This window comes from Lutjanus erythropterus, chromosome 13 (assembly GCF_056507025.1).
Source record: "Lutjanus erythropterus isolate fLutEry1 chromosome 13, fLutEry1.hap2, whole genome shotgun sequence".
NCBI lineage: Eukaryota > Metazoa > Chordata > Actinopteri > Lutjaniformes > Lutjanidae > Lutjanus > Lutjanus erythropterus.
Window position 1 is genome coordinate 3,398,631 of NC_139329.1, and position 19,184 is coordinate 3,417,814.

Here is a 19,184-nt window from a genome sequence, read left to right on the forward strand (position 1 = left end):
TCTAGAGCTTAAAGAAAAGGGTTTTGTGGAGATTTTTCTTGACATATAGAAAAAATTATGTGTGTGTGTGTGTGTTTCCAGGTCCATTCATGCCTGCTGAGTGTGCGTTCAGGTAAAGACGGCTGGTTTCAGCTCTACAGTCCAGGAGGTGTGGCCTGCGATGATGATGGAGAGCTTTTTGCCAGTATGGTGAGTATATTAACACACCCTTACACACATGTCCTGCTTACACTTGGCATTAACATGTGTACTGGGTGATCAGAGCACAACTGGACAGTACGACAGAATATGAAATGTATTTTCAAAATACAGTCTCTGAATAAAAATCTCGACAAATGAAGAATTAACAAATATAAACTAAAATATTTTGCTTCGTTCAAGAGAGGCGCGGAGTCCCATGTGGGGGTAGATAGGTTGTATCGAAACCGACATTGAATCAAGACCTTGTGAATTGAATCAAATTGATTCAGGAAATCTGACTCGATACTCAGACCGGATCATTTCCATTTGCAAAGACAAAATGTGTTGTTATTTTTAACTGGGGGCCCAACAGCAGACACAATGTTTTTTACACAAAGAAAGAAATAACTTAATGTGCAACTTTTGCCAAATTTACAAGTTGGCACAAATAATGAATGTTTTTTCATAGGCAGCATTCTCTAAGTTTATAACATTTCTCCTAACTCAACAGTTCACAAAATTGTGTGATTTCTTAAGGGAGTCTGGGAACTTTCTCCACGAGCCACAAAGAAGTAGCCTTTACTGGTTACTCTTTACTGTATTTGTAAAATTTGACAATAAAATGTTGTCTTCTCTCATAAATGTAGTGTAATTAGTAAAATCAGTTGAAAGAGTGTGTTCTAAGAGTTACTAACTGTTGGCACGTAGATGCACTTTAGAAAGAGCAGACAGTCACACTGTTTTTTTATGAGCTAAGAAAAAAGTTAATGCACTGACGTTAATGCCAAATTTACAAGAAGGCATAAATGATTAAGAATTTGCTGTTGCAGTTTCACAAAGATTCTCCTCACTCAACAACTCTCAAAATGGCTTGATTTTTTTAAAGGGAGTACAGTGATGTTGCAGACACTAGTTCAATGGTTAAATCGGCTGAAACAGGCGGCGTGTCCACAAACATCTGCTGCTTATCTTGGCAGGTCAGAGAGCCCAAACACGTCATTTGCATCACAGTGAACCGAATGGAAATCAGACAGCTGTTTCATGTGTGCTCGCAGGCCGTGAGTTGAGTAGGCGGCCCAGGACACGTTGCATACACACTGCTGAAAGAATGTGGTCACATGCGGCCCAGACCACCTCTGAATGTGGTCTGAGCGATCTGTTCTCAGTGCATCCTCAATGCATCTTGGGTCCACACAGTCAGAACTATTACTGTGTGCTAATGAATGTGTGCTCGTGTTTGCTAACAACTGACCGTCCCCTCCTCCAGGTTCATATCTTGATGGGCTCCTGCTATAAGACCAAGAAGTTCCTGCTCTCTCTGGCTGAGAACAAGCTGGGTCCCTGCATGCTGCTGGCCCTGCGGGGAAACCAGACCATGGTGGAGGTACGTCCATGTTTGTCTGTCTGTCAATAAATAATTTAATTCATTCTTACTCATTTCCTTTTCCTTAATTTGGTCTTGGTCTTGCTACATTCAAATCAGTGCAAAGGGAAACTGGAGTGGGACCAGTAGCAGTATTCTGCTGCGTTCCAAGTTGGAGGTTGGAATTTCTCAGTTGACATTTCTGACTTCCAACTTCAAAGTGTTCCAGGTGCACAATGCCAAAAGTAGATACAGGGAAATTTAATGATGTTGTCTTTTAGTTGGTGGTTTATGATTTACAATGTGTGCTTCAGTGGGTGCTGCCATTGCTTATAAGCAGGAACTGTGACTACGAGCAGCGTTCCATTGTATTTTTTCTTGTAAGAGGTTGTAAATGTTAGGTTTCTCAGATGTCTGTGATGCAGCTTTAGTTGTAAAGAGAGGTTAAAGGTTAAAGAGACTGAATTAAAGGGATCAAAGGACCAGAGTCCAAAAAAACAAGCTCCAAGAATGCTAAATCCTACATTTCCCATAATGCAACCAGTAGCACTTTTCATTTGATCCCTAGTGTGTAACCTATAAATTATTATTTTTCAATCTCAAGCCACAGTAACCCTGATGACATCACTTTGACATCATCAGGGTTATTTTTAGAGCTGCAACGATTAATCAGTTAATCAGTTATTAATCAATCATTAAATTAATCGGCAACTAATTTGACAATCGATTAATTTGTTTGAGTAAATCTTTAGGATTTTATGATTTCAGCTTCTTAAATCTGAATATTTTCTGATTTCTTTACTCCTGTCTGTCAATAAACTCAACACCTTTTTCACAACAACTATTAACTGATTAATCAAGAGAATAATCAGCCGATTAATTGACTACAAAAATAATTATTATTGCAGCCTGAGTTATTTTGTCAGATTCAAAGGGAAGGCTGAGCAGTTCTCCTCATAACCAGCAAAATGATTATCACATGTAAAATCAGCCGAATGCCCCTTTACAGTGTGTGTGTGTGTTTCCATGTGTGCGTCCAGATCCTGTGTCTGATGCTGGAGTACAACATCATCGAGAACAAAGACACCCAGCTGCAGATCATCTCCACCCTGGAGAGCACCCAGGTGGGCCTGCGCATGTACGAGCAGCTCTGCGACCGACAGAGAGAGCTCAAAGAACTGGTGAGTTACTGCGCTGACTCACACTCACAGACACACACACACACACAGTCAGTAAGGTACACTGAGGCTCCCTGCAGTTCTTGTAGATCTGCACTAAGAACATCTTGTCCAGCTCGTCCCACGTGTCTGTCTGGTTGAGCTCGGTGGAGTGAAGGCCTCTGCAGGAAAATCAAGTCACCAGTTTCTCATTACAAGCCGATTCTTGTGTCCTGAGTGACTCATGTGACCTACTTGTCAATCCACAATTCTGACACGCCGACTACTGTCAGCAACTGTTAAAGGCCTCAGGAGTTAAAGGAAAAATTTGACATTTTTCATGTGGCTACATGGTAAATGTAGTCAAGTGAAGCAGCTGCGATACATTGACCAAGAAATCTGAAAAAGAAGTTCAAGTTCAAAGTTCAAGTAAGTTTCCAAGTACTAATATCAATGTACTAGTAGTACATTTGTAAGTGTACTACTTTAATACTTCTTTGGACTAAACTAACCCACTTTAAGATAAGATATAAGATGTTATATAAGAACGTAACAATGACAAAACAAATCCAACTAACAGTTTGAACAGAGTCTTTAGAGGAGGTTGATATTAGAGTTTGTGTCATGCAGGAGCCTCTCTGAAATCAGGCCCTGGCTGCCCACAAACATCAGATAGTATGTTAAACATATGATGGAATACTACCTCAGAGAAGCTACAAGCCAAGTATACTTCTGTGTAAGGAAAGAATACTTAATAATACTTTTCTGAAGTATCAATCAAAAGATTAAGTACAAGCCAAATATCCTTAGACTTTTCTGTAAACTTTTCAGTGTAAGTCAAAAATACTTAAGTATAATTTTGTTAAGTATATCTCAAGAAGTATATTAATAGCACACTTGAATAAACTTCTTCTCTGTGGAGGCTGTGATCCAGAAGGGCCACAGCTTACTGGATAATTCTTCATTGTCGCGCACCTCTTAGTAAACATCAGCACCGGAGTGTGAACGTCGTCTGGGCTTGAAATGTTGTAACGGATAAAGATGAGAGCAGTAACAGTCAGTGGGCCTCTCAGCTCAGTCTGCGTGTTCCACACGCTGAGTCACAGCCACTTGACTCTGTCTGCAGAGCTGAGCTCTTCATTTCTGTGTGGAGGCAGCGGCTAGTGGACGTGCGCTCTGTCTGCACGCTCTTCAACGACAGCTCATACACACTCACAGCACATACAGAAGTCAGGATTTGTACAAAGTCTGGAAAATACTGTGTAATACTGTTATGCTTTCAAGGTTGTTTGAATTTCAAATTTCTCCCTAAAAATGCTTGATTCACCACATAATCTAGTGTCTTGTGGACACAATCACTCATGGAACCCAAAAATCTTTAAATATTTGAAATGAAGCCATTATGTTGTCACCCATAACTAGATGTGCCCTCTGTTGATCCCTTCTTCTACATTAAATAATCATGATCAAAATGCAATCAAGGCTAATATTAACAACTGGCAAAATAAGCATACAACAGTGATTACTGTGGGTATAAAAGAATTCAGATGCATAATAGTAAGGCTTTGCATGAAGAATAAAAGGCTTTGAGAGTGTGGACATTTCTGTTTAGACATTTTGAAAGTGCTTGAGCTTTACCCTTAAAAAGCTGCACAAACCCTGAGAATTATAAATACTGTATGTGTGAGTATGACCAGTACAGTATATATTTTCTACACTCTGATCCTAAATTTATCTGTGTGGAAATTTTGGACTTTAGGGGGCAGAACTACCAAAATAATGACAAAAATAGCTAGGAAAACTTCCTGTGTTTCTGTGTCCATAACACAGAAATATTACAGTCAAAACTAAATGTGGTAGTAAACATATTACTTATATTACTTATTATATTACTTATACTAATACATTTCTTACAAATTATAATTGATGACCCATAGTCTCCTTAAACTAGTTTGTAATTAGTGGTTAAATAAATGACTAATTGTTGGCAAACGATCTCTGGTAAAAAATAAAAATAAAAAATAAAAAATATCACATTTATGTCATGTAAGAAAATAAGGGAACAACTTCGCAGGAAACAACAACTTAGAAGTTTGAACAGTCAGTCTGAAGCAATTGCAGCAATTTAGTTTTGACTGGTGGAGATGACACCTCAACATGTCCAAATGTTAATTTAAGATATCTGTGAAACAATTTTGACATGTTTCAATAAATATTTTCACATATAGAAATGACATTTCAATTAATCAAAATTAATTCACTTTTCACTAGTAAAAATTACAATTATAGATATCTACAATTGAATTTGCACAATGAAATAGGATTGTGATCAGAGGAAATGTAATATTGATTTTGTATATGTTGGCCTATTTTATTGAACATATTTACAGTGACATTTAGACAAGTGGAAATTCCTTTTTCATACCTAAATTCACTTCTGCTTGTTATAAAATGAATTGTAGATATAATTGTTAATAGCACACATATCATTTTCACTGTCAGATCAGATCAGACGTCTGAAACTTACTAGTTACAATTCCTCGTCAACTTATCTATAACTGAATTCTTCTAAATTAAATTTGAAAATGTTAATGTTAAATGATAATGTAAGTACACAGGTACAACACTTCCACCAGTGAAAAGTGAGTTGTGGATATAATGAAGCAGAATTGCAACTAGTTAGAATTACATTATACACATATTGATTTGGAATCATAACACCAATTCCCACCATAAAGAAATAAACTGTTGATATAAATAATGAACATTTTGTCCAGTGAGAAGTGAATTGTTGATATCTTTAATAAGACCTTCTACTAGTTCAAATTACATCTTGGTTTTGGAATTGTTACCAGTCAGAAAGTTGTAACACCATGTTTAAAATATGCCATTACTATATTTGAAATATTAGGTGAACAGTGTTTTGTTTGAAGCCTCATGTCCCATTTCCTCAGTGTGACTGAATGCAGCATGTGTGCAGACCTGCTCACACACACCATCTACTGTCTGAAAATGTTCCTGCAAGACATAAAACTCAGACGCCATCTTTTTTTTTTTCCGTCTGTCTTTTCAGCAAAGGAAAGGAGGCCCCACCCGGCTCACTCTGCCCTCAAAGTCCACGGTGAGGTTTCACTGATGCCTTCACTGCTGCACGCCTTCTGTCCATGTTAACATCAGTTAGAGTTCAGTATATTAAAAATAACTGCTTAAATATTCAAAGTTTTTTTGTTTTTTGTTTTTTTTTCCTCATCGTTGCTCAGGACGCCGACCTGGCCCGCCTGCTGAGTTCAGGTTCTTTTGGCAACTTGGAGAACCTGAGCCTGGCCTTCACCAACGTCACCAGTGCCTGTGCCGAGCAGCTCATCAAGCTGCCCTCACTCAAACAGCTCAACCTCTGGTCCACACAGGTACACACACCCACACACACACACACACACACACAGCAGGGTTGGGAGGATTACTTTAAAATGTATTCTGATACAGTTACCTGTTAAAATATCTGGTCAGTAATATATTCCAAATATCACAATATTAAAGTAATGTAAATTGATTACTTTCCGTTTCTTTTGGATTATTTCAGACTAAAATATGGTGAAACTGTTCAGCCTAATGTTTTTAGGGCTGCAACTATTGATTATTTTCGTCTCTAATTCAGTAATTTTCTCAATTAATTGATTAGTTGTTTGTTCCATGAAATGTCAGAAAATGGTGAAAAATGCCGATCAAGGATCAAGATGACGTCCTCAAATGTCTTGTTTTGTCCACAACTCCAAAAATATTCAGTTTATTCAGTGAAAATATTCACGTGTAAGAAGCTGAAATCAGAGAAATTTGGACTTTTTATTGAAAAATGACTCGAAACGATTGATTATCAAAATAGATGCAGATTAATTACATAGTTGATCAGTAATAGATTAATCATTGCAGCTCTAAGTGCCTTATGTTGATTGTGAGGTTTATTAGTTTGTCCAGCTGTTCCTTCCTTTGTTGTGCGCAATTTATTGATTGATTCACAGGCAAAAAATGTTACATTTTCCACCTAGTGATGCATGTTTTTCTCCAGGGGTCATGATAATGGTTTGTCAGCTGTGTGTGCACTGTGCATGGTGGTATATTGTTCTTTATTTGAAAATTGTATCTGTAATTAGTTACATGTAATCCATTACTCCCCAGGCCTGTACACTAGTAATCAGTAATGACTGAATGTCTGATGTTTGTCTCCTCTGTGTCTCTTGTTTCTTCCTTCAGTTCGGGGATGCAGGCTTGAGGTTGTTATCTGAGCATCTGGCCTGTCTGCAGGTTCTGAATCTGTGTGAGACTCCAGTCACTGATGCTGGCCTGCTGGCTCTCAGCTGTAAGAAGACACACACACACACACACACACTCATAAATCAGTCATATCACTTTATTCCATACAGTTTTATTAGGCAGAGTTTTATGAGAATCACACATATTAAGAATGGCTTTAAGGAAAAAAAGAAGAGAACCTGCTCACTGTGTTGAGAGTGTTTGTAAATGAATTGTGGGTAATTATTATGTATTTCCTTTTCAGCCATGAAAAGTCTGTGCAGTCTGAACATGAACAGCACTAAGCTCACAGCTGACACATATGAGGACCTCAAGGTAAACACCGCTACACAACTCAGAGCAGAGGCAAAGGGATCATTTTCACAATACTGATTTGGAAATGCATTCTTTTCTGTCTCCGTCCATCTAAACTGTTCTTTTAACAAATGAGCCAATATATATTTATATTTTTTAAATCTGCATTTATACTTATGTTGTCAGATGAATTAATGTACATTAAAAAGATAGTTCACCCAAAATTGAAAATTCAGCCATTATCTGCTCACCATCATGCCGAGTGAAGGTCGGGTTTAGTTTTTTAGTCCATAAAACACTGCTGGAGTTTCACAAGAAAACAGTGTTGCACAATCTCCCAAATAATGGAAGTGAATGGTGACCAGTTTTCAAACTGATAACAGCCAAGTCGGCCATTTTGACTATTTTCAAGTTGTGCAAAAACTTTGTTAAATTCAAAAATACAACACTGCTGGTTCATGACTTTTCCTAAGTGTCTGTATTTTCATATATGTATATATATATATATGAATATAAATTACTCAAAGGGCAAAGAAGATCAAGTCATTATTTTGTAATGTCATATTGACCACACAGAAACTGTCACTGTTATATCATTACTGTTTGCACAGTTGAAGATGCATCTTCATTGCTTAGCAACTACCATTGTCTCCGTCAATAAAACTTAACAAGTGGTCTTGATTTCCAATTTCCCGACATTAAAATACAAATAATTATAATAATAATTAGACTCAAGTAAAATAAGGTAGGGGAGACCAGGGACAGTTGTAACCTTTTTGTCTCAGCATCTATAAGTCACTGAATTTTTGTGGTAAAGCACAAAGAACAAATAATAATATTTCCAACTTCTTTCAGTTTTATTTTTGTACTCGTTTCCCATAAACTATGATTTTTTTTAGTGAAGGCTCTAGATGGAAATTTATTATTAATGTTAAAGTAACATGTTTCTAATCTTATTAAATATATTTAACTCCTTCTCACTCTGAGTAATTCTAGATGAATCTAAAATTTGAATCAGATCACTGATGGTTATTATCCTACAGAAACATGTGCAGTCATATGCAGTCATTACTGTTTACTGCATGTGATGGCTGCATATTCATTCATTCATCCATTTTCTGTAACCGCTTATTCCGTAAGGGTCGCGGGCTGCTGGAGTCTATCCCAGCTGACTGGGCGAGAGGCGGGGTTCACCCTGGACAAGTCGCCAGTTCATCGCAGGGCTGACTGCATATTGATAAATATATAAATACATTTTACAAAATGTACAATTTGTTGTTATATTATTTTTAAAAAGACAAACTAGCAGAATAAATGCGTGAATCTCTTAGTCTGTTATTTATCATGAGGGATAATAAGAGTTCGGAAGTCAAAGGTCAAAATGATGCTTATGGTTGTTCTAGCAGTGGAAGTGGAATCCGCCACTTCTGGTGTTAAAGCTGCACTAAGCAACGTTTTTATATTAATAATATATAGTTGATAGTACGTGTGTGTCGAGGTGTTAATACAGTTTCCATGTCTGTCTGTTTCTCTGCAGGCCAAACTGCCCAACCTGAAAGACGTTGACGTTCGGTACACAGAGGCCTGGTGATCCACCAACCACGCTCACACACCTCTCATACACAACCGGACACACACACAAACATATGCACACACTGCACACAGGCTCAGCAACATAACATGAAAATTGTGTGGTGATGTCGTCCCCGTCACCGCCATCATTCGACCAGGAACTCCTGACATCATCCCAGCGTGAGGATCACCTGATGTACCTGGAACGTCTTTGACACATACAGGTCAGAGGAGGAGGAGCCTTCATCATTGACCCTTATAGTGACGCCATGTCCAGTCAGCATCACTTTTTTCTAAATGAGAAATCTTTACAGACCTCGCCGCTCCCCTGATGTTTCAAGGACCCTGTTTTTACCGCCATGATCAGAGGACATGCAAGGACCCGCTATATTGTAACATAAGGGACCCTTTTCTCTGTCTGTCTTTATCCTCTGCCCCGTCTTTCATACGTCACTTTTCATATTCAGCCGTTGCCCTCCCGCCTCCGTGTTTCCGAGTCACGAGGAAAACCTGAACGGAAGCCCCTCCCCCTCGGGGCCTTCCCCCCTCATTCTCTTCCCTTCCCGCCCTCATGCGATGAAGGCTGGACACAGCAGCTCACATTCCAGTCCATCCGTCTCCTGATCTGATCCACGGTGTAGCCCCAAACGGACGTGTTGAACTGTCGGACCCCGTCAGTCTTCACTCTCAGCGATCCGATTTTGGTCTTTTCAAGCATTTCATTGCGAAAAATGAGGTGCTGCCTCAGAGAAAAGAAGAGCTGCAAGACTGTGCCTAAATCCTCACTCACGACACACAGAAAATAAATTTTTATCAACTTGAATGAACATATTTTTCCAGACATCTGTGCTTTCATATACTGTGTGTTTCTATATAAAACATATATGAAGAGAACCCCCAGTGATGACATTTCACAACCATGCAGGAGCTCTGCAGGAAAGTTAAACGGCGATGGCGAATTTGTTCTTTTTTTGTTTTCAGTGTACATACTGATGATCTCCCATTACTATTTAATAGGGCAGTTGTGTAGCAGTAGCTGGGTGGTCTGGGACTGCCTAATATTTATAAGTTGTGTCTTTTCAAACCTCCTTTACTCTGTCTCTCCTGGATTTTTGTCCTGACAGTAATGAAGTACGCAGGCCCTGTTGTCTTTTTTTTTTTTTTGCAACATATAACACAAGAGGCCAACGGAGCAGGCGGCCACATGTGGATCACATGGTCTCACGCCATGGTGGGGGACGCAGACCCGTAAAAAAACAAAAAAAAAGACTCATCACCAGCTGAGAGTTGTATATTTTCATATCCTCTGCTATTTCTTGGCTCAGTTTGAGACGTTTTGAAAAGAAGAACGGACACTTGCCAAATCATCAAATGTAGTTTCTTTTTTTTTTTTTTTTTTTTGTTCTGTTGTTGTTGTTGTTGTTGTTGTTGTTGTTTTGTGCACTTGTTTCATCAGGCCAATGTTGGCGTGGCGTGGTTTCAGTACTGATGCCTGTGTCGAGTGGAACCTGTCACGACCCGCCTGTGGAGAGGCAGTGACACTGCCCGGGGGGTCATGTCTCTGACCCCCGCCCCCCACCCTCCCAACCCCACCCAACCCCACCCACCCTCCTCCTCCACTCCTCCGCTGAGGTCGGAGTGAGGAGTCGCAGTGCCTCTGGTGGAGCTGTGGATGAGTTGTTCTCTTTTTATCTGTCTCACCACCTGTTTTGAATTGTTCTGCTGTATTTATATTAACGCCATAATACATGGGCGACATTTTTAGGCTGTATGGATGAATGGGACAAAGTTATTGTACATATTCTGTCACGATGGGCTAAAAGGGACAAAAGATTGGAGGAAAAAAAAAAGGCACCTTTCTGCCATATTTGCCCGTCTACATTCCCTCTAAATGTTGCCTGTTTATTGTGGCAACATTTCATATGATGTGGTAACTGCCCTGACACACTGCAAGTCTGTCAGAATCTGTTTTTCCTCTCTGTCTACATGTGGTTTGGGTTGATTTGTCCTGTGTCCCAGAAAACACGAGACAAGTCTGATTTGCAGCCTTTTTTCCCAGTCAGCCTCGCTCCGACTGCATCCATCCATTTTATTTATTCGTGTCGACCTCCAGAATGCTCCGGATGTTTGTCCAATCAAAGCAGAAGCTGCAGCAGAGGACAGGATGCCGTCCACTATGAGATACTTTGTTTCCTATTTATTGGGTGCCATGACAGTTTTCTGTTTGGCCTGTAGACTCGGTTTGCGTACGGCCATCTTTAAGGTCTGGCTTTAGGACCTTGTGCTCTCTTTCATATCCTGTATGATGTATATACGAGTGTATATAGTCGTCTCCTCCCTTCCTCTCTCTGAACCATTTTTGAATTTTTCTTCTTCATCCTTTTCTCTCAGCCTCCCTTCATCGGCAGGCTGGTGTTGCCTTCATCTTAATGTGTGTGTGGTTGTTTTTGTTTTGTTTTTTTTCACACAAAGTGCACTGTAATCTAACAAATTATGTTTTCATAATATCTTTTAAGTTTCCGACATCTTTGATTTGATCACTTTAATCAAACATTTGTTTCCTGTGTTCATGTTGTTTAGGTTTTTTTTTTCTGCATGTGTTGTACATGTTGCTGCATCATCTGATATTTTTATTTTGTAATTTTGTTTTATAAAAGGTTTGAAATATGATAAAGGGTCTGATCACTATCTCACTGAGGTTAAGGACTGAAATGAGAGATCCCATCCCATCTGTTTTCTGATTGGTTGTTGCCAGGAGCTACCCACAAGCCTCAATGGATCCTATTGGTTGAGGCAGATTTTCTTAAAAGCCAATACCAGCACTGGTACTTTTTTTTGGACTGAAGCTGCCCCCTGCTGAGATGTAACCCTTCAAGTTTGACCATTTTCATATCAAGAAATGCTAATGTGTCTTGTTTCCTCAAGAATTTTTTTTCTAATCCTGCCAGGTAGTCATATCAGAGGTGGACCACGCTGACCGGCCATTATCGTGTTTAAATCAAGCTGTTGGTTCCACACATCAGCAAACTGATAATTCAGGGTAACTTTACTGTAGTTTTGTTTTATCCCAAATGTTTTGTCTGAATGTTTTAAAGGAATAGTCTGAGATTTTGGAAGATAGCTTTACTTGCTGTTTGGATGAGAGTAGCACGAGAAAATTGCCAGTGTGACGAATAAAAGATCCCACAAGTCATTATAATGAGGATTTTTCTCAAAAAAAAAAAAAAGACTCACTATAATCTCAATAAAATGACTTAGTATCCCAAAATAATGTGTTAGTATAAATAATGGCTTTTATACTAAGTCATAATTTTGGAAAGTTTCTTTTTTTTTTTAGCACATTAGCAGAAATGGGCCTCCGTATATAAAAACTGTCACATCTGTCCATTTAATATGCAGCTACAGTCAGCATCCGGTTAGCTTATGCTTAGCATCAACCTTGAAAACTGGAGGAAACAGTAGCCCAACTCTGTCCTTATTAGATTTTGTTTGCTTTAAAAAAAAAAAAAAAAACAGTGGGAAAAGTCTCTGTTGGTTGCCTGGCAACTTCATAATGATGACAAGACTGCAGGAAGTCACTGTACCGCGCCAAGGAAAAGTCCGGTCCAAGCATTGACCTCCGGCACTGAAAAATAAAGCCAATGCAGAAGTGCCAAAAACTGCGGTTCCTTGAATGGACACTCTGGCTCCCAAATCGAGTCCATCCCCATAGACCAAGCCCCCAGGAAGAGCGCCAAGCTTTCAAGCCAATTTGACAGTGGCCAAACCGTGCACTGACACTGTCATGTGATGCACAAGCGGCTATAAAACAGTGGATACGTTTTTTTGAGCATCACAACAACCACGAAATGACTCGTTCCACTATCAGGACTAATAAGATTTGAAAAGTGTAGAGGAATGCTCGAAAAAATAATTTTATCCCCATTCAAGTTAGCAGAGGGCTAAAGCTGGATTTTCGCTCGCTGTACTGGCGTGCAACATCGCATCATGTCGGTTCAGTCGCGAGGGCTCCAAAAGGTGTCGTATCACTTGTTCATGCACCTCTGAACTTTTTCCAAGTAGTTGGCCCTCAGTGCGAGCTGCACCTCTCATTTCAACATGGAGGAAGACTGGGCGAGCAGGAACAGACACAGCTACAGAAAGATTTGTAGATGTCTGCACTCTTAGACACAGTATAGACTGTTAAAACTGAATGTGTTCAACCAAAATAGATCATAAAACACCTGTGATATTCTGTATATTAAATCCCATCCTTAAAAATCATTGTTAGAATGAAATATGCACCAATCTCTCCTCAGGAATCCTACTGCTTTTTAAGACTAAATTTTAAGCACTTTCAAGGTATCATCTCATCTTGCGTCAACTTTGTAATTTTTGACAGTTATAAGCAGATCAATTCTTGGTCAGCAATGACCTTCGGTCAGCAGGGGCAGCCATGTTGGAAAATGACATTCCTCCAGTTGAATATTTTGTCTGTTCGCCTTCTGTAATGAACAACACGTTTAGAATAAACGTCTCTGTGCTGGCCTGTAGGTTGTACACCATCTACGTGAGCCCACACAAGCATAGCACGAGGCATGATTACAGCTTGGTGCAATTTTCTCCATTCCCAGAATTTTTATAAAACTCACGTTAAATTATATTAAGGCTTAAAGTTTTGTATAATTAAGGGCGTGCCGTCACAGATGGCCAGCCACTAGGTAGCCAGCTCCACCTACGCTCCTCCTCTTTGCCCATTTTTGGATAAGGAGGGAGTTAGCCCAGTCAGGCACTGCCAAGATGGCAACAGCCTGAGCCACCACACTGTCCATGTTTTACAGTCTATGTCCAGCGAGTGTCAGATTTTTAGTTAGCTTTAGAAGTGCTGGGAGGAAGATTTTATTTCATGTGGACAGAGCTGGGCTAGATATTTGCTCCTGTTTCCAGTCTTTATGCTAAGCTAAGCTAACTGGTTGCTAGCTGTAGCTTAATACAAGCCATGAGAGTCATATCAATCTTAACTGTGCATGTAAGCAAATATGCATATTTCTCAAAATGTCAAACTAGTCTTTTAAAGAAAAGGGGAAATCTTGTCACTGAACTCATCCTGCAGTTTTTTAGGCCATTTTAAGCTGCCAGTTTGCCCAGTCTGGGTGCCAGCATGTTGAGGTTATGATGTAAGGTTTTTGTATTACTGTGGAACATGTAATGGTTGAATAGAGACGCCTCTTCTGTTCTCTTCTGTTCTGTCATGTCTCCGTATCCTGTGGAGCTCACTGTGCTTTGCTTTCCGTTCCCATCCTGATCCCTCCCTCTCATCTATGATCGCTCATGTTTTTTATTCTACACAGACTGTAAAGAATTTCTACCATGTCCAAGTTGTGTACAGCCGTGCTCGAGTCTTAACAGTTGTTATGGAAGGAACAGGGTCAGATGTGGCACAGCCTGACAAATCTGACAGACTGAAAAAAAACAACTCTATTTCCCATAATTCCTTGTAGTAAAATCTTTTTTGGCAGCTGGAAAAGGGGCGCCCATCATGTTTCTCTCTATTTTTCAGTCTTTCTCTGCATTGATCTGCTTCTCCTGCTGGGTTATAATTATTGCTGCTGCTGCTGCTCTGTGGCTGTTGTAATAAAAATACAAAAGATCTTCAACAGGAAAAATAACAACTATGATGTGAAATAATTTCAATCAAAAATAAATTGTCTGTGAATATGTTTCAGCTGTGTGTGCCATGTGTTCTTTTTGATCCTTTTACAAGAAAACTTAACAGTAAAATTGAATAATTATCCATTAAATAAGAGACATGCAACTCCTCTCCTTCAGTGACACCAGAAATTACAGAACGACTGCAGTCATTTAAATCCATTGTCATACACTTTACAGTCGCACCAGGAAGTTGTTATGTTGCAGTCCCCATGAATTCTGCAGGAACTTGCAAATTTTGTCCAATCACCACAAGTGATTCCTTGTTCCTTCCTGCAAGTTCCACCAATCACAGCAGTCCCTTGTGCAAACATCATACATGTACGTGTCAATGAACCAACTCAATATTTCTTTTTTTTCCTTAATTTTGTCATGAATAAAGAACGCAAGTTTTGTTACTGTCACTGATATTATCAGTGCCCTGTGCACTTTTATTTTATTCTCGCTGATTTGACTGAGGTTGAGCTCCAAAAAGATTTTGCTTCTTGTGGAATGCTTCCCAGGTTCATATCTTCATTTACAAATAAACCATATTTTGTTAGAATTCTTCTTTTTTTTAATGAAGAGTCTTTTTGGTAAGGTTACTTAGAAGTCTCAGAAGACAATGCAGCTTTATTCTCCCTGGATTAAGTAGCCTTTGACTTTTAATGAATTGCACACAATTTTTTTTCAATTTTCACTTCATTTCATCGCACAAAAACACTGAAAAACATTACAACACGCATCACAGTTTTTCAGAAAACCTGCCATGCAATCACATATTCTAGTTTGCAACATTCTACGAAATCCTGGAGGTACAAGAAATCTAACATATGTTGGTTGAGTGCATAGTGGGACGTTCTCAAACAAATTATAAGCATAAATCAGCACTAAAACCTATCAAAACACAATCATACTAATGTTTAAATTTGGTATTGATTAGCAAAATAAGTAAATCTTTCAGCCTTGTCCATCACAGGGGGTGGAGTCTGCCCTGCGACTGGTGGTTGAACTTGAATCTGCTGCTTTTGGCAGCATCCACTGGGGATTTAAAGAGAGCTTGATTGACTGGTGTCCATTCATCAGTCAGACACTTTAACCCACCTGACTGTTGATGGATGAAGTTGACATAACAAAAAGTTGCACTATGGAAAAATAGAATAATTAATTAGAATAAAAGAATAAATTAAGACTGAATAAATACACGTATAAATGTGTAGTAAATATACTGTGTAAATAAATACACTAAATAAAAACACATACATTCAACATGTATGCATTTTTTGTCTCATTTCATGTGTGATTTATTTATGTTGACAATTATACATTAAAAACATGATAATTTTTTAATTTATTCATATATTCATTTATTAAAACATTTAATTACACAATTATTCATGTATTTAGTTTGACCCTAAAAACCCTCCACACAAATGGAGCTTTGCTTAAATGTGTGAGGTCCAAGATTGTTTTACTGAGCCCAGAGGTCATTTGTCAGAGATGGGAATCTAACTCAGGCCACCAGAGGAGGCTACGATGTGAGCGGAGCAGCAGGACAACCTGAAATGAACCCCGAATGATGTCAGAATGTACAGATTTAATTTGTTCTTTGTTTTCTTGTATACTAACAACACCTTCACCTAACCAGAATAGTGTTTCTGTTTGGTGGCTCAGCATCAACTGCTCAGCTTTACACACGGCTCTGTAGCTCCCTCTGCTGGTGATAAATGCACCTGAAATGTTTCTCAGCAAGCTTTATTTTGAAAGTGTAACTAGAAACAATTATATATATATATAAAATCTGTTAAAAGTCAAATCTAAAACTGCTAATGTTAATGTGGGTAGTAAATTGTGCTGTTCTAATCACTTTTATTTTGAAATTGTTTTTTTGATGAAAATGTTGACCCTTTAAAGTTGTATCTCAGATTTGCATCAACTCTGTCAGATTCTTACAAAGACATGGTTTAATCAGGCATAAAAAGGTTTTGCTATACCATAAGGACCCCTGTCTCACTTCCTGGTTTAAAAAAGGCAGGAATGCTGCTCAAGCACTGGTAAATTCATGAAATAATATTACTGTCAGATGTGTCTCAAACCATAACACATAAAGTCTGTAGTCCTTCTAAATCAAAGCTAAATAAGAATTATGGTTTTAAATGAGTATTTTGATTAGCATTAAGAGAGGAACATTAAAAAATAAAATGGCTGCTCGCTATGACTATACTGTGAAATAGAAAAAATGTTCACAGTTGACATTTACACTTAATGAAAACTGTAATCATGAGGAGGCTGGCCCGTTAAAATGTTTAAGAGCCAAGACCCCCTCAAACCCACTCAAAATATGGCTTTGTCCCAATTCTCATGAATGTGTATAATATATTCTATATTATATTCTGTATATCAGGATTTTTTGTACTCTACTCCCTTTTGCATGGTTATTCACTCCTTTAATACATGGTGATTAACTATTTCTTCATCTTTCTACTGTTGAAGGAGTCCCCCCCCCTCTCTCTCATACACACACACACACACACACACACACACACACACACACACACACACACACACACACACACACACTATCATGATCAGTGTCACAAACACATGTACTAAAGGCTGAATGTGTGACGTCCCACTTGTGCAGTTTGTTGCTCACTGTGCAGCCGTTCTCCACCCACTGGTGATCTGAAGAGGTCACATTTTGCAGGAATGTAATTCCCGCTGACATTGCAGGGTGGTGTCTACTTCCTGAATTCTAATGTGCTGGTTACAGAGCATTCAAGTCCACCACATGAATCTATAATTATATTTAAATCACATAATGTAAATTACAGTAATGTACCTACATAATACATATGATTTAGATTACTTTACTGTATGTATAAGTACAGCTCTAGACACACACACACACACACACACACACACACACACACACACACACACACACAGATGAATAAAGGTTTTTGGTTGGTGATGTCAGAGGTCACCGAGGAGAGTTGAGGTGAGATGAGGTAGAGTGAGTGTTTTTGGGTGAGTGTGTGTCAGAGAGGTGGGAGGGCCAGTCCTGTGCTGATGTATGAGCTGATACTTGGGTGTGATATGACTCATCCTGATTCCTGCTACAAGCTCGGAAGTGATCAGACTGGCCAAAACGAAATAAAATTAAAATAACAACATCAACAAAAAAAAAAAAAAAAGAATTTAAATAATTTCTTTCTTATTGGCTGCCTGGATATGGGCCTACCACAGTTACATTAAGGTTCAAACACATTTAGTTTCACAGATGACTCACATTTCAATTTGGCGGAAATCTTTCTGTCAGAAAGGAAAGATGTCTGCCAGAAAGAACCTTCTGACAGAAAAGTTTTAAGAAAGTCCACACCTGAACCAGACTGTGGTGGATGATTGGCTTAAAGGGACAGTTCACCACAAAAAAAAAGCATATTTTTTCTCCTGGCCGAGTTGCACAATGTCCCAATGTCTCTTTACAAAAATCATGACACAGTTATTCAAGATAATCTACAGACTTTGTCGTGAGCATTTTCATAGGAACTACTTTCTTTATGTAGCAGAATGTGCTGGAACTACTTTAGCATGTGCCAGCACTAAAGTAGTTCCTGCATGAAACTGCTCACAACAAGGTCTGTGGATTATTCTGAATAACCGGGTTATGATTTTTGGAAAGAGACACCTGTATTCAATTTTTCAAATGCATTTTTTGGCGCTTTGAGCACCACAAGCCGAGTGCCGTTTAGACCCAGTCCATACGTTATGGAGAGAAGGCAGACATCTCTATGGCTGATATCTCCAAAACTCTGCAACCCACAACAAAAAATCTAGCTGGTCAAACAGCACTACAGGTCAGGGGAAAAATATGTGTTTTTGATTTTTGGGTAAACTGTCCCCTTCAAAAAATATTTTGTGAAAATATTCACAAATTTACAGTATATTGCAGTACAATACAGCAATACAATACAATACAGTACATAGGATACACATGCATATCAAATGAGCTTCATTTGTGCTTAAGAGGATAGTTCACCCAAAAACCAAAAAAAACTGGTCACCACTCACTTCCATTGTTTGGGAGATTCTGCAACACTGTTTTCCTGTCAAACTCCAGCAGTGTTTTGTGAACTAAGAAACTAAACCCGACCCTCAACTGGCATGAGGGTGAGTAGATAATGACTGAATTTTCATTTCTGGGAGAACTATCCCTTTAAGGTCTTCACTTGGCACTGTTCTGAGTCAGTTTGTGACTTTATAGCTCTGACAGTTCCATTCAGTCTCTGTTGATGAATGTAAGCTAATGTCTTGAGGACTGGCATTCATAATAAATCTCATATTTATAGACATTTTTAAACTAATTTGTCCTTAATACCAGTTGTTTAACTGACAGTGTGAGCCCCTCATATGCAGAATACTTTGCTTTGAACAATCTGAAATAATGTTGGCAATAGCCAACCCATAGCTATATCAGACAATAATGTTAAGAACACATCAGATCAAATGAATACTTGTGAAAAAAAAAGGTTTATTGAAATCATACTGACATATGTCTCACATCAGCTTGAGCGCAGAATCATTATACAAATCCATAAATATCAGGATTAAATAGCATAAGACTAAAATGTGATTGGAAA

The 19,184-nt window shown here is 38.7% G+C and overlaps 1 protein-coding gene across 2 annotated transcripts in view; it reads left to right on the forward strand.

Annotated features, from left to right (window-relative positions):
- cmip (c-Maf inducing protein) overlaps positions 1-11,145 on the forward strand; it is a 66,134-nt gene extending 54,989 nt beyond the window's left edge. For both annotated transcript variants that reach the window (XM_084733431.1, XM_084733432.1), the window contains 8 exons: positions 82-189; positions 1,448-1,564; positions 2,584-2,724; positions 5,774-5,821; positions 5,961-6,107; positions 6,949-7,054; positions 7,253-7,323; positions 8,840-11,145. In XM_084733431.1, the coding sequence (XP_084589557.1) occupies positions 82-189; positions 1,448-1,564; positions 2,584-2,724; positions 5,774-5,821; positions 5,961-6,107; positions 6,949-7,054; positions 7,253-7,323; positions 8,840-8,893 (792 nt within the window). In that variant the 3' untranslated portion in view covers positions 8,894-11,145. The remainder of the gene's footprint in view (positions 1-81; positions 190-1,447; positions 1,565-2,583; positions 2,725-5,773; positions 5,822-5,960; positions 6,108-6,948; positions 7,055-7,252; positions 7,324-8,839) is intronic.
- Positions 11,146-19,184: the final 8,039 nt, after the last annotated feature.